At 45.7% G+C, this 16607-nt stretch overlaps 2 protein-coding genes across 2 annotated transcripts in view; one reads left to right on the top strand and one right to left on the bottom strand.

The window, feature by feature from the left end:
- Positions 1-9771, bottom strand: part of LOC120991886 (oocyte zinc finger protein XlCOF6.1-like) — a 400346-nt gene extending 390575 nt beyond the window's left edge. The window contains exons 1-2 of the mRNA XM_040420629.1: positions 9645-9771; positions 4086-4859 (exon numbers count right to left, since the gene is read on the bottom strand). Of these exons, the coding sequence (XP_040276563.1) occupies positions 4086-4859; positions 9645-9771 (901 nt within the window). The remainder of the gene's footprint in view (positions 1-4085; positions 4860-9644) is intronic.
- LOC120991124 (zinc finger protein 585A-like) overlaps positions 1-16607 on the top strand; it is a 2129672-nt gene that overhangs the window by 1591282 nt on the left and 521783 nt on the right. The window lies entirely within an intron of this gene.

Below are 16607 nucleotides of genomic sequence, written 5' to 3'. Positions count from 1 at the left end.
GGAGCTAATGACTGGCTTCAGAGGTGAAATGCTGCTCGTGGTCACATCACCGCTGAAGCCAGTCAGTGGTTGGAGCAGAGCATGTGACTGATTCCACAGCCAGCCAGATGTACTGGAAAGTGGAGACAGCGGGGACAGTGCGGAGGACCAGAGCGGCAAAGAGCAGGTAAAGTTGTGTTCAAAATTATTCAACCCCCACTGAAATTGAGTGTTTTGGCCAGTTTGACATTGATTTTGATCATTTCAGTCATCTTGTTTACAATTAAATCAAAGAGGCACTTGTAAGTCAGACAAATATAACATAACATTTATAATGAAATAACCACAAATGGCCACTTCAAAATGTTCCAGCCTTTAATCTGCAACCATGCTCTAGTGGACTTGGAGGTATGCTTGGGATCATTGTCCTGTTGAAAGGTCCAACGTCTCCCAAGCCTCAGGTTTGTAACGGACTGCATCAAATTTTCATCCAATATCTCCTGGTACTGAAGAGAATTCATGGTACCTTGCACACGCTGAAGCTTCCCTGTACCTGTAGAAGCAAAACAGCCCCAAAGCATGATTGACCCATGCTTCACAGTAGGCAAGGTGTTCTTTTCTTCATAGGCCTTGTTCTTCCTCCTCCAAACATAGCGTTGATCCATGGGCCCAAACAGTTCTAATTTTGTTTCATCGGTCCACAGAACACTATCCCAAAACTTTTGTGGTTTGTCCACATGACTTTTGGCATACTGCAGTCGACTCTTCTTATTCTTTGGAGACAGCAAGGGGGTGCGCCTGGGAGTTCTGGCATGGAGGCCTTCATTGCGCAGTGTGCACCTTATTGTCTGAGCTGAAACTTCAGTACCCACATCTGACAAGTCTTTTTTCAGTTCCTCAGCAGTCACACGGGGACTTTTCTCCACTTTGCGCTTCAGGTAGCGCACAGCAGTCGAAGTCAGCATCTTCTTTCTGCCACGACCAGGTAGCGTTTCAACAGTGCCCTTTGCCTTAGATTTGCGAATGATGCTTCCTATGGTGTCTCTTGGTATGTTTAACATCTTTGCAATCTTCTTATAGCCATTGCCCTTCCTGTGAAGAGAAATCACCTCTTCTCTTGTCTTCCTGGACCATTCTCTTGACTTTACCATGTTTGTAAACACACCAGTAAATGTCTAGAAGGAGCTGAGTATCACAGTCCTTTTACATCTGCCTAATTGGTGCTTATTATGCTTGATTGCTGCTCCTTGACATCCACAGGTGTTTTCAATACCTGATCGAAAACACTTGAATGAACCTCTGTTCTTAAGAGTGGTAGTCTTTAAGGGGTTGAATAATTGTGTCAATGAAGAAATCACAAAAAAACATTTAATACTGTATTACAAAAACAATTGATGTCATTTTAGTTGCATTTGGTTCTTTAAAAAGTCCTTGTAAGATTTCATTCTGAACACAATTACAAATGTACACTAAATTCCCTAAAACCCTTTACAGCATTGGGGGTTGAATAATTTTGAACACAACTGTAAGAGTAAATCATCTGTTTCAGGGCTATGCTGTGGGCACTTGTTAAAAAAAAAATGTCACCAGGAAATCCCTTTAAGGCTAGTTTCACACTAGCGGCAAGGAACTCCGGCAGGCTCTTACGGCGGGTGAACAGCCTGTCGGATCTGTGCTTCCGCTAGTGCACGTGTGCCCCCGGACTACCGCTTTGGCCCCATTGAATGGGGGCGGGCCGGAGTTCCGACGGCAGAGCATGCCGAGAGGCGGCCGGAATAACACTACGACATGCACTAGCGGCAGCACGGATCGACAGGCTGTTCACCCTCCGCTAGTGTGAAACTAGCCTAAGCCCCTATTACACTGCACAATATTCGGCCAATTACTGGGAACAAGTGCTCATAGGAACGTGCATTCCTGATAAGTGACCTGTATAATCGGGCCACAATCACTCGTTTGTCGGCTCATTTGCATATTTTATCAGGATGACTGATGTATGATTTTTGGCAGCTCATCTCTCTGTGTAATCATGAGTGTGCTGCCGATAGTCAATAGAACTGAATGAGGGAGGAATGACTGTGGTAGTGATCATTGCTCCTCATTCACTTTCCTTCGACTTGTGTAATAGGCCGATGTAAACGAGTGCTGATCCATTTTTTTGCAGCCCCTTGAAATAGATAATACGGCCCTCAGAGCAGAAAAGGTTGTGCACCCCTGCTATAAAGCATACAATACAGCACATAAAGACAATGCACGTAGTGCTGGCGGCAGGTTCTGTGAGCATCCTAAACCCCGACACCATGTGTATTGTCTTTATATGCTGTACATTTTATGCTTTATAGATTTTCAGTGCCCCTGCTATGTTGTCACTTCACTGTCTGGGCACATGTGAGTTTCCCCATTTGGAATTAGGACGCACATTGTTATGTAGGGATGGATTTGGATCTCTCATAGGATCTTTATTGTATACAGTATTTTAACTTTGTGGTGTCTAATAAAGGTTCTTATACATTTTATATACTTGATGTGCCGTCTGCTTTTATAGTTCTTCCTGTGTTTTTCTGACAACTCCATATGGAGTCACTGCTTTGATATGGTTATTTCCATATACAGGGATCCCACAAGATACAATGGCCTCAGGATAAAATATTTTCTATGGTCTGTTCTGGATCATCGTAAATTGGGACTAGACTCAACAAAAAATGCCTCAGGCTCAGATCCAACCAGTCAATATTGACATTTTTGGGCTTTGGATTACTGGTTTTCCATAGAGTTATGGACTCAAGGTACAATGGTTTCAACACACAATGGTGGTCCCAGAACCCATTAATATTGTTACTTGAGGGACCACTGTATAGAGTTATCACTGGGGATATTCCCAAACACTGTTAGGGTACGGTCACACAGAGTTTTTTGTATAACGCTTTGAGGTAGACCTGTCTGCAGGATTTTTTTGCCAAAGTCAGAAGTGGATTTGAAAGAAATAGGAAAGGACCAAAAGAAATTCCTCCTATTCATAACAGTCAAGCCTGTGGCTCAGCTTGTAAGGCTTCTGCCTCCCACACAGAAGGTCCTGAGTTTAAGACCTGGCAGTGACAACTTGATTAAAAGGGGAATAAAAATTTGAAATACACAGGGGTGTTCTCAAGCACTATTATAATGCTGAAGGCCATTTTATATTAACCCCTTCCCAACCTTTCCACACAAGTAAAATTTTAAAACATGTACATGTACAGACTTTAAACATGGCAACCACTCAGAAGCTAAGTGGGCACCATAGTAGCCACCGGATGGCTGTTGCTTTACATAGCACCCAGAGGCATTGTCTGTGATTTGCAATAACGTAGCTCACAGACATGCTAACATGCTGTGGTAAATGACAAACATGCCATCTATTTCTCCTGGAGCAATGCGCTTCCAGGGCTTGAACGGATTCCCCCATGCAGAAATTGAGGGAACCGTTGCTATTGCAGCATTGGGCCGTTGGAAGTCTGTGAGGCCTGCCTGTGGCAGGGCTTTACAGAAACACAGTATATCTCCTATAGGCTGCAACGATAAATCATTGCAGTCTATGGGAGAAGAGCTCAGACAATCACATGTTATGTTAAAATAAGTATAAAAAAACTATTAAAAAAAATGTATAAAAATTCAAGTCAGCCCCTTTCCCCATATTAAACACAAAAGTAAACAATAAAAAACAATAGTCATTGTTTCACATAACATGCCCATACTATTAAATATAAACTATTTCAATGAAAATGAAATACTAATGTCCACATACGTTCTAAAACTATTACATGGAGCGTCGTTACTTCTCCCCATGTCACTCTGGACTCTCCCGCAGGGTGGGTGGAGGTGTGAATACTGTGAAAAGAAGCAAGGTTCATGGGGACAATACATCTTCACTGCTCTGGAAGTAGACAAGGCTCTTCTTCCTTATATCCACAATGCTCCATGGATCTCGTTCACAGTCGACCTCTGAGAAGTATAATTTGTTTGATAGGGAGATCGAGGATAATTTCAAACAAAAAATAAAACATATTAGCTTTAAGGTCCATTAATAAATTGATATGCAAATGCTTTCTCTTCCAAGTGGCGTCTCCTATGTGAAAGAAGATTTGATTTATTTGAAAAGCATTTCCCACATTCTGAACATGAATATGGCTTCTCTCCTGTGTGACATCGCTCATGTGTAATAAGATGCGACTGTTGTGTAAAACATTTCCCACATTCTGAACATGCATATGGCTTCTCTCCTGTGTGAAATCTCTGATGTGTAACAAGAGATGATTTCCGTGTAAAACATTTCCCACATTCTGAACATGAATACGGCTTCTCTCCTGTGTGACTTCTCTCATGTGTAACAAGATGTGATTTTCGTGTAAAACATTTTCCACATTGTGAACACGAATATGGCTTCTCCCCTGTGTGACTTCTCTCATGTAAAACAAGGTTTGATTTCATTTTAAAGCCCTTCCTACATTCTGAACATGAATACGGCCTCTCTCCTGTGTGAATTCTCTCATGTATAACAAGATGTGATTTATACGTGAAGCACTTCCCACATTCTGAACAGGAGTGTGGCTTCTCCTCTGCGCGAATTCTTCTGTGTGCAGGAAGTCTTGATCGTTTTTTGAACTGTTTGCCACACTGAAATCTTTCACCCCATTCCTGACCTGTACATGTGGCAATCTGTGATTGGTCAGGAGAAGGTTCCTCAGGATTCGGAGGATTATATGACTGATCTGTATTGTGTGGTCCTGGATGTACATTAAGGGTAATGAGGTTTTCTCCAGGAGAGCGCTGCATGATATCTTCATCTTCTACTTTATAATTCAGTGAATAGATGAAGTTTCCCTCAGAATTCTTAATAGGATTTTCTGTCAAGATAAAAAATGAAATGTGTGATTTTTTTTACCCCCCAAAACTGCAGAGAAGATAATCCTATATAAGGCTAAAAGTGTATCCAGGAGGAAGGAGAAGTATATGCCTTTCACTCTGAATCAACTCCTGGCTTAGGTTAAACAAACTGCACACTTGATTCCAGCCTTGTAAAAGCGTTCTATAACTTCCCAACAAAGATTAGACATTTTAAATTTGCGCCCAGTCATGACTTTTCTTACATAGGGTTAACAGTAAAACAGAAAAAAAATTGAAAATCCTGACTATGTCTGCCAACACATTTTGCCTTTGAACACCAAATGGACATCACTTTAACACAAGTTCACTTAAAAGGATCCATCACCACATTCCTCAACACAAACTGCATTCATTATTAACCCCCTGAGGACTGGGTATATCTTTGTTTTGCATTTCCATTTTTTCCTTTTTAACTTTCGACTATTTAGTGAGAGATCCTCCTTTTTCCAGCAGCAGGGTCACTGTGGAATTACAGCTTCTAATTCTATCTGCTGCTTTATTTTACTATAGCTTGTCCTGAACATGTGTGAGATAGCAGCAGCAGCAGGGGAGGAGGTGCACTGAAAGGAGCTTGTCACCTGAGCTACAGGTGGGCCGAGAAGAAGTATAGTTCATAAATAGTGTTGAGCGAACTTCTGTTTTAAGTTCGGCGTCTAAAGTTCGGCTTCCGGTTAGCGGAGGATCCCGATATGGATTCCGAATTCCGTTGTGGTCCGTTGTAGCGGAATCAATAATCGGCCATTATTGATTCCGCTACCACGGACCACAACGGAATTCGGAATCCATATCGGGATCCTCCGCTAACCGGAAGCCGAACTTTAGACGCCGAACTTAAAACAGAAGTTCGCTCAACACTAATCATGAATACTACACTGATAAGCACTCTCACTCTCTAGCTGGAGTCATAAAATGCTCCATTCAGACATGGAATTTGAAAGTAAGTACAAAGGCCTCATCAGGTCTACACCATACATTTACTACATGCAGTTTGTATTTTAAAAACTAATGAGACCCACTGATCAGATATTATGGATGTGAAACTTTATTAATATAAATACAAGAAATTTATATAGAGCGCCAATTTGACATTTTGTTTTTAGTATTTTTTTGTCTTATTACAATTGGTCAATATATCAATGACCGGTCTTCTATGTAGCTATATAAGAGGGTTTTAAGTGTGACTACTAGGGCCCAGTATTGACCTGTTATCAGGACTGGTTCTATGATAGATTATTAGGATTGGTTAAATAATGTTCTGTCAGAAGTAAACATTTGTGATGTGGGCAGTGAGTGGGTTAATTCTGTAAGTTGCCTCTTTATCAATAGTAGCTGGTCTCTGATTGCTTCCCTGACAGAGGTGACCCGATCAGAGGCGGAAAATATATTTACATCTGCCCTAAACTGTGATTGGTCCGTCTGCAGTATTGGACCTATCACAGCCATCGCTGGCCAGGGAGCGCTGACTGAATCCTGGCGGTCATCACTATTTGTCTAGCTGTCAGAGTGCCGTCCTCGCTGAACTGTCACGGCATCTTCCATTGCAGTAAGAGTGTAACCGCATCACGTACATGTATGTCAGGAAGCAGCAACAGAAACATTCCCAGAAGTACAAGTATGTGAGAGTGCAGGAAGGGGTTACTGTGGTTATAGTAAGAGTTAAGACTGGTCAATACTTTTCATCCCATGTCACTCATCAATATGGAGCTTGGAAATGAGAGCAGCAAAAATGATCATGTTAAGTATGAAACGGGGGATTTCAACCATTCTTCGCTCTAAGAACCGGACATTAGTAGGGACAGGTTTAGATTAAGCATCATGTGGCTCCACAGGATCGGGAACCAGGAGGAAATTCTGGATAAAATAGGAAATTATCTTGAAGATAGTATGGGGACTTCTTCACCCCCAGTAGTGGAGCTTGTCCCAAAGGCTTACAAGATCAGCTTTGGAGTAGGGGGGGGTGCACAAAAAAAAACCTTGGCCTCCTTACTGTTTACTGTGCCGTAAAAACATCATGTTACCTTTATTCTATGGGACAGTAGGAATGCGGTGATACCAGATATCTAGAATATTTAGCACGCTTTTGTACAATAAAAACATTTCACAAAAAAAGGAATTTTCGATTCCCATTGCCATAAGCATATCAGAGCTGTTTTCTGAGGGATGAGATGTTGTTTTTATTGGTACCATTTTGGGTTACTGTGAGGAATATGGATTAATATTTACTGTCAGCCATGGCCTCACACCCACCATTTGCTGAAAGATGGCAGAGGAAATCAAGCTCCAAAGCCGCAGCCAGATAGCAGAAAACTCCTAGCAGGCCACATGTTACATTTCACACCTTTATTCAGACAGCACGGATCCTGCAGGAAAACCCCCAGCAGGAGGTACCATCCCTTGCCAGGATCAATGATACCTCCCAGACATGTTGGCACCTACATTTCATAAGGAATTTTGAACTGCCCGGCCATCGCAGGCGCAAACCGGATACATATTTGTGTCCCGGAGGCCACGAGGAACGTGCCCATGTTCTTGGTTTAAGGGTGGGATGCCAGGGAAGGGAGATATACCTATCTCCCCACAGAAACCAACTAACGGTACCATGTTTGGACTCTACTTGTAGCCAGAACCCAGGCGGATCCGTTGGTCCCAGAACCATCTCCCTGTGAAAGGGTTTTGTGGGTCATTTGCAGTCAGTCCAGCAGAGGGGGGGGTGGACCCCTCCCAAAGGCCGGGAGGGGAGGGGTCGGCTACAGATTAAAAGGCATGTGCCAACAAGAGGGCGGGTCTTTCTCTGAAAGGGGGGGGGGGTCACATTGTGCAAATGTGTTTGGAGAGACCTGGAAACCGCTGACATCACCGCCCCCCCACGTGACTACAGCTAAGGACTATTCCACCATCATAGAACTTTCAACAACCCAAAAGGACTCAACCATCTGGTAAACTGACTTGTTCTGCTTAACCCTGTTTGTACTATATCACCTGTATCTGTAACCTCAGACCACTGTATATATTCTTTGTGTATATTGTGTTATCTAGTGTGCCCTTAAGGCGATTAAATATATAATTTTATCTTGTATTTCGATCACGAATCCCCACGTCCGTGTTTCGGCCTAGTCATAAGCTACTGCGGGTTGGTTTCTCACCTTAGATAATCCCGTTAGCGGACCGGGCTTATATATCAAACGAGAAGCTGGTGGCAGTTACTCGGGCTGAGACGGCGCTGTTTTCGCTGTGGGAGTGAAAAGGCTCTCTCAGTTTGTTGCCTCTCTGTGCCCGCGTGGACAGGAGGTGTCTGTGTAAACTGTACCAAGCTGACCTTACCTGCTCCTCTGGAGGGCGTAACGTCACGCTTTGGTAACCCGTGACCATACCGTGTCTCGTGAGCGCGACGTAGGTGACGTCAAGCGGGCACGAGGTGTGGTATTCGTCACAGTTACATATTATTTATTGACTAATTTTGGAATCTTTTTATTTTTCTTTATTCTATGGGTCTGTATAAAACAAATAAAAATATTTTTTTTTCCCCAGTTTATTGAACAGAACCTTGTGTTTTCTGCCCTTGTCAATACTCAATACTTCCCTTCCTCTTCTTTCTGCCAAAAGGAGAAACCACTCAGGAGATACCTGCTGATTTTTTATGTGATGTGCTCTAAAGAAAATATCCTGGGAGCATAATAAATAGCGGGATAAATATATATTTTTTATATATTTGTTACCAACCCCTTCCCAACATCAACCGTACACGTAAGGCCGATGCAGGATGTTTAAAGACTTTGTCTGCTCCGAAGCAGAGTGAGCGCCATAACCACTGGGTGCCTGCGATAACGCTCATTACAGACATTTAAGCACCAATTGTGCCCATGTCATCTGAATGATGAAAATCTGGGAGCACTGCACTTTTGTGCTCAGAACAGCTTTCCCTCACGGAGATCGGGGAATCTGTTCCATTGTAATGATAAGCCGGAGCCTGCTGCACTATCCAATGTCTATTGGATGATGCGCTCCTGGTGCCGGATTCCTCACTGCTCCTGCTCCGACTACGTCACAGCGAGGAAGCCGGCACCAGGAGAGCTGCCTTCACTCACTGCGCCTGCGCTGAAGACAGAAGTGAACGGCGCAGGCGCGGGATTTCGTCAACGATGCTGCGAACAGTCACATCAATCAAGAGAAGCGGGGCGGGCAGAACAGGGGCCCTGGGCGGGATAAAGGGTGAGTAGACGGAGCCTCTAGGTGCCGATTTTACGCCCACATAGCACCTAGAGGCTCATTAGCATATTGTAAAAGTCCTTATTTTACCAAAACGGCTGCAGGAAGAAATGTAAAAAACATACATAACGGTATTTTTGGGGGTAGAAACCCTTTAAGGATCTATCAGGTTCTGATCCAGCGACACGGAGCTCTATTTAAATCCCTTCCTGGCCATACACCATTGCCAGTTAGTCTTGTTTGGCTAACAAGTTAGGTTCCTTGTTCCTGTTTCGCTTATTGATATCTGTGTTTCTGACCTCAGATTGTCTTCTGACCACTCTTCGTCTCCCGTTTTGGTACTGTGTAGCCTGTCTGGTTCTGAGTCATTTCTAATGACTCTGGTATTGCGTTTGTATGTCTGTCTCTGCACGTCGACCAGTTGCGGTCCCTACGCTACTCCAAAGAGCAGCATACCAGCCGGTGATCAGATTCTCCTCCTGCCCTGGAGGCACCAAGGACAGAATCTGAAGTCACTTTCTCCATTCATGATTCCATACCTGTGGTGACATCTCCTGCAATGTCCTCCTCCTCCTCCTCCTCAATCTTACACAGGAGATCGCCCATCATCCTCTCTTCTTCATCCTCCACTTTAATAATGGTCAGATCTTCCTCCTGATTTGTCATCTGTAACAATTCAGTACAATACAGCGGACAGGTGGGAAATCTAACAGATCCACATAAGAGACCCCCACAATCTATGACCCCTCTATGACTGCAGGACCCCCCTATATAAATGTGTATAGGGCTCAGCTCCATCTACCTGAGGAGTCTCCGGGACCTTCTCCTCTGGACAGTCCTGGGAATACAGAGGACGGGGACATCTCTCTGGTGGATTTCTCCTCCTGTATCCATCTGTGGAGACACAAGCACACAGTGACTGAAGACATGGCCTCCTGTAGATCTGTCTATAGATCAAACTCTTCTCTCAGCTCCTTCACTTCTAGGTTTAGTTATCAGGGGGAAATAACAATATTCTGCTCCTCACCACATAGGCCGAGGTCCCAGCACCTAGCAGGCCACAGGCCCAAAGTTACCTCTAGTCTATTCGAGTGAGTATCACTTTTGGCCACATTCGGAGGATGCGGATACAGCTATAAGTGGCAGCGTCCTGTGGCACCCTACCAACCAGGAAGGAAATCGCTGCAGTTAGGGAAGATCTGAAAACCGTACAGAATAACTAGAGGACAACCATATTCATTTCTTAGCAATCCAAATCCACAATAATTCGGACGCCCAATCTCAGGCCTTGTGTGAAATGTGAAGACACCCAGAAAACTTTGATAATAGAGGCCGTAGCAACCACATAGGTTATTGGATTATATGTTTTATTCTTTTTTGTCTCCCTTAAAGGGGTTGTCCAAGATTTTAATACTGATATCCTAATCTTAGGGTAGCTCATCAATATTAGATTGGTGAGGAGACGACCCTGACAGCTCCTCCGATCAACTGTATGAAGAGACTGTGGCACTCCTGTAAGCGCTGCGGCCTCTTCCTAAGGCTGTGAAGCCATCTTCACCGCTCACATGGTCTATGTACACAGCTGCTATCCAATGGACGATACTGTACTTGCCAAGAGGCAGGATAGGTCATCAGTATCTGATCGTGGGGGTCCGACACCCGAGACCCCCGCAGATCAGCTCTTTCAGAAGGCAGTGACGCTCCCGGGAGCACTGTTGCCTTCTCACAGCGCCGTACATTGTATAGCAGTTGTGCTTGGTATCGAGCTCAGCCCCTTTGAAGTGAAAGTCCCGGTTGTCGGACCCTCAATGATCTGATACTGACAACCTATCTTGAGCACAGGTCATCAGAATCAAACTCCCAGAAAACAACTTTAAGGTGATATTAATCTCCCTTTCTCTGAAACTGCAGACAGACGGACGGCCCCCACTGCTCCTGTGATCTCAGATCTCCAGTGTCACCTTTTCCCCCCATTTATTCCTCCTTCTTCCTCCAGGTTTATGGAGAATAGATATCTCCACTAGTGACAATACACTTATAATGTCGTCCCCCCCCCCCCCCCCCCCCAGGACTGGTTATATTCCCAGTAACATTCTAACTAGAGATGAGCGAACTTCTGTTTTAAGTTTGGCGTCTAAAGTTCGGCTTCCGGTTAGCGGAGGATCCCGATATGGATTCCGAATTCCGTTGTGGTCCGTGGTAGCGGAATCAATAATGGCCATTATTGATTCCGCTACCACGGACCACAACGGAATTCGGAATCCATATCGGGATCCTCCGCTAACCGGAAGCCGAACTTTAGACGCCAAACTTAAAACAGAAGTTCGCTCATCTCTAATTCTAACCCTTGGTTTCGGCTGGTGGAGGGGACTTCATGGTTTGGGGCCGTTTTGCTGCAGACATTTCTGTGACTGTCCCGCTCCTCTGACTGTGGCTGTAATAAGGGGGGGATCCGACCTCCTCCTCCAGTCACATGTAGCAGGCTGTATCTTCTCTGCTTGTGGAGTGACTAGAGGATCCCAGACATGAAGGGCAGGAGAACGACTGGAAGGTCACCATGATGGACTCTCCTTATAAAAGTTAGGACCTGTTTACACCACGTCTGAGCCTCCAGCAGAACATATGTGCGGAGGGTTTCCTGATATCTCCCTCTGACAGAAGCTCCGACGTCAGGCTCTATACAGTCATACAGGGGCGGACATTGCCCATAAGCTCCATGTATAATATACAATGTATACGCTGCAGAACACGGATTTTACAGGACGTCTCTGAGAGAGCAGTGTAGTCTACTATACCGGCCCGACGGAGGCCAGAAGGACACGCTCCTAACATGTGACTGGAGCTCTATAGATATGACCGACATATAAAGAACATGTAGCCTCTAATGTAATGCGAGAGGAAACTGTGGAGCGCCTCCATTACATGTCACTGCACACACGTGTACACACTGCACATGACGGCTCTTACCCTGTGATATAAGAGGCTGGTGCTCCTCCATTACATGTCACTGCACACACGTGTATACACTGCACATGACGGCTCTTACCTTGTGATATAAGAGGCTGGTGTCCTCCATTACATGTCACTGCACACACGTGTATACACTGCACATGACGGCTCTTACCCTGTGATATAAGAGGCTGGTGTCCTCCATTACATGTCACTGCACACACCTGTATACACTGCACATGACGGCTCTTACCTTGTGATATAAGAGGCTGGTGCTCCTCCATTACATGTCACTGCACACACGTGTATACACTGCACATGACGGCTCTTACCCTGTGATATAAGAGGCTGGTGCTCCTCCATTACATATCACTGCACACACGTGTATACACTGCACATGACGGGTCTTACCTTGTGATATAAGAGGCTGGTGCTCCTCCATCACATGTCACTGCACACACGTGTATACACTGCACATGACGGCTCTTACCTTGTGATATAAGAGGCTGGTGCTCCTCCATTACATGTCACTGCACACACGTGTATACACTGCACATGACGGCTCTTACCTTGTGATATAAGAGGCTGGTGCTCCTCCATTACCTGTCACTGCACACACGTGTATACACTGCACATGACGGCTCTTACCTTGTGATATAAGAGGCTGGTGCTCCTCCATTACATGTCACTGCACACACGTGTATACACTGCACATGACGGGTCTTACCTTGTAATATAAGAGGCTGGTGCTCCTCCATTACATGTCACTGCACACACGTGTATACACTGCACATGACGGCTCTTACCTTGTGATATAAGAGGCTGGGGCTCCTCCATTACATGTCACTGCACACACGTGTATACACTGCACATGACGGCTCTTACCTTGTGATATAAGAGGCTGGTGCTCCTCCATTACATGTCACTGCACACACGTGTATACACTGCACATGACGGCTCTTACCTTGTGATATAAGAGGCTGGTGCTCCTCCATTACATATCACTGCACACACGTGTATACACTGCACATGACGGCTCTTACCCTGTGATATAAGAGGCTGGTGCTCCTCCATTACATGTCACTGCACACACGTGTATACACTGCACATGACGGCTCTTACCCTGTGATATAAGAGGCTGGTGCTCCTCCATTACATGTCACTGCACACACGTGTATACACTGCACATGACGGCTCTTACCTTGTGATATAGGAGGCTGGTGCTCCTCCATTACATGTCACTGCACACACGTGTATACACTGCACATGACGGCTCTCACCTTGTGATATAAGAGGCTGGTGCTCCTCCATTACATGTCACTGCACACACGTGTATACACAGCACATGACGGCTCTTACCTTGTGATATAGGAGGCTGGTGCTCCTCCATTACATGTCACTGCACACACGTGTATACACTGCACATTACGGCTCTTACCCTGTGATATAAGAGGCTGGTGCTCCTCCATTACATGTCACTGCACACACGTGTATACACTGCACATGACGGCTCTCACCTTGTGATATAAGAGGCTGGTGCTCCTCCATTACATGTCACTGCACACACGTGTATACACTGCACATGACGGCTCTTACCTTGTGATATAAGAGGCTGGTGCTCCTCCATTACATGTCACTGCACACACGTGTATACACTGCACATGACGGGTCTTACCTGGTGATATAAGAGGCTGGTGCTCCTCCATTACATGTCACTGCACACACGTGTACACACTGCATATGACGGGTCTTACCTTGTGATATAAGAGGCTGGTGCTCCTCCATTACATGTCACTGCACACACGTGTATACACTGCACATGACGGCTCTTACCTTGTGATATAAGAGGCTGGTGCTCCTCCATTACATGTCACTGCACACACGTGTATACACTGCACATGACGGCTCTTACCTTGTGATATAAGAGGCTGGTGCTCCTCCATTACATGTCACTGCACACACGTGTATACACTGCACATGACGGTCTTACCTTGTGATATAAGAGGCTGGTGCTCTTCCATTACATATCACTGCACACACGTGTATACACTGCACATGACGGCTCTTACCTTGTGATATAAGAGGCTGGTGCTCCTCCATTACATGTCACTGCACACACGTGTATACACTGCACATGACGGCTCTTACCCTGTGATATAAGAGGCTGGTGCTCCTCCATTACATGTCACTGCACACACGTGTATACACTGCACATGACGGCTCTTACCCTGTGATAGAAGAGGCCGGTGCTCCTCCATTACATGTCACTGCACACACGTGTATACACGGCACATGACGGGTCTTACCTTGTGATATAAGAGGCTGGTGCTCCTCCATTACATGTCACTGCACACACGTGTATACACTGCACATGACGGCTCTTACCTTGTGATATAAGAGGCTGGTGCTCCTCCATTACATGTCACTGCACACACGTGTATACACTGCACATGACGGGTCTTACCCTGTGATATAAGAGGCTGGTGCTCCTCCATTACATGTCACTGCACACACGTGTATACACTGCACATGACGGGTCTTACCTTGTGATATAAGAGGCTGGTGCTCCTCCATTACATGTCACTGCACACACGTGTATACACTGCACATGACGGCTCTTACCTTGTGATATAAGAGGCTGGTGATCCTCCATTACATGTCACTGCACACACGTGTATACACTGCACATGACGGCTCTTACCTTGTGATATAAGAGGCTGGTGCTCCTCCATTACATGTCACTGCACACACGTGTATACACTGCACATGACGGCTCTTACCTTGTGATATAAGAGGCTGGTGCTCCTCCATCATGGCCTCCTTGTACAGATCCTTGTGGCCTTCTATATACTCCCACTCCTCCATGGAGAAATAGACAGTGACATCCTGACACCTTAGAGGAACCTGACAACACAATGACACCGTCATCACCCAGACCCCTCCAGTGCTGTTACTGGAGAATTTCCCAGCATTCCCAGCAGTGTCACCTCTCCAGTCAGCAGCTCCATCATCTTGTGGGTGAGCTCTAGGATCTTCTTCTCATGTATCAGGGGGTGAGGGGGAGGCTCTGTGATGGGGGGAGGGGTCCTGCTCCGCCCTCCTGACTCCTGGAGATGGATGATGGGAGTCACACAGTCCCCCGATGTCTTCTTCACTATTGTGTACTCCTGTGGATGGAGAGAGACACTTAGGGAATAAACCCTTCAGGGGCCATGTGCTCTCCTCCGGCCCTTTCCTCCTGGGTACAACGTGCCTACTTACCTTCTCATGGCTCCTACAACATGACTATTGGTCACTGGTCACATGATACATCACTCACCATACTGGGGGCTGATCTTCAGGTTCTCCGTCACTTGGAAGGTCTGGAGGCCGTTCTCCAGGACCCTGGACTCTTCCTATCACTTCCTATGATGGATTCTCCTTCCCGATGTCTGACTTGTTACAGAATACAATAAAGAGGAGAGAAATCTAGAAAAGTTTACCTCTCCGCTCAGCAGGGAGATGATCTCCAAGGTGAGGTCTAATATTCTTCTGCTGATCTCCTTCCTGTCCATCCTTGGTGGCTCATTCAGGAGAAGGCTCGTATTGCTGGTTTTCTTCATGATGCCTCAAAAAAAAAAGGAATAAAGGTTAATCAGGGAGTCCCATGTCCCCGATAATGAGGCCGAGAAAAAGTACAACTCATCCCGCAAAACTCAGACCCTCATAAAGCTGCACTGATGGTAAAGACCCTGAGCTCCGGGTGTATCTAAGCTCCTGGCAGTGCAGTGTGTATCTAAGCTCCTGGCAGTGCAGTGTGTATCTAAGCTCCTGGCAGTGCAGTGTGCATCTAAGCTCCTGGCAGTGAAAACCTCATTCACACAGAGCAGATTCTCTCATCCAGCACAGAATGATGACAACCCCCACTATCCCCACTACTCCTCCCCCATCATACTAAGCTGAGGAGCGGAGAAGGATTCCTTGTGTGTAATGGAGGAGAATCTCCAGAGGTGACATGTCTGAGCTCTCCACCACACTGTCTCCTCACAGCTCATCTTACCTGCAGGCTGGAGGAATGGCTGATACCAGAGAGAACAAGAGCCCTGACTACCGACCAGGACCTGCCCAGTATCTGCTGCACTGCCAGAGCTGAAGGACCTGCGGTGATGTCACCGTCACGTGATCAGTGCAGGAGGCGGAGCTCAACTGCAATATAGACCACATGATATTGACATCATCACAGGTCCTTCATCACCTAAGAATAACGTTGTTAGGTATCTATTGCACCCTGGAGCTGAAGGACCTGGGGTGACGTCACCGTCATGTGATCAGTGTAGTGGGCGTGGCTTAGCCGTGAATAGAATAGGAGGCGCTGAAGGACCTGGGGTGACATCACTATCATGTGATCAGTGCAGGAGGCGGGGCTAGGTTGGTAAGTCACTAATCACATGACAATAATATCATCACAGGTCCTTAAGCTCTCACAGTACATTCTAAATTGAAGGGACTTTTAAAGGGAACCTGTCACCGTGTCGACTCATCTCAGGGTAATTTGCATATGTATCAAATCTTTT

The sequence above is a fragment of the Bufo bufo genome, chromosome 2, assembly GCF_905171765.1.
Source record: "Bufo bufo chromosome 2, aBufBuf1.1, whole genome shotgun sequence".
Taxonomy (NCBI): Eukaryota; Metazoa; Chordata; class Amphibia; order Anura; family Bufonidae; genus Bufo; species Bufo bufo.
Note: the sequence above shows the minus strand (reverse complement) of the source record. Positions and strands in the feature narration are given on the sequence as shown.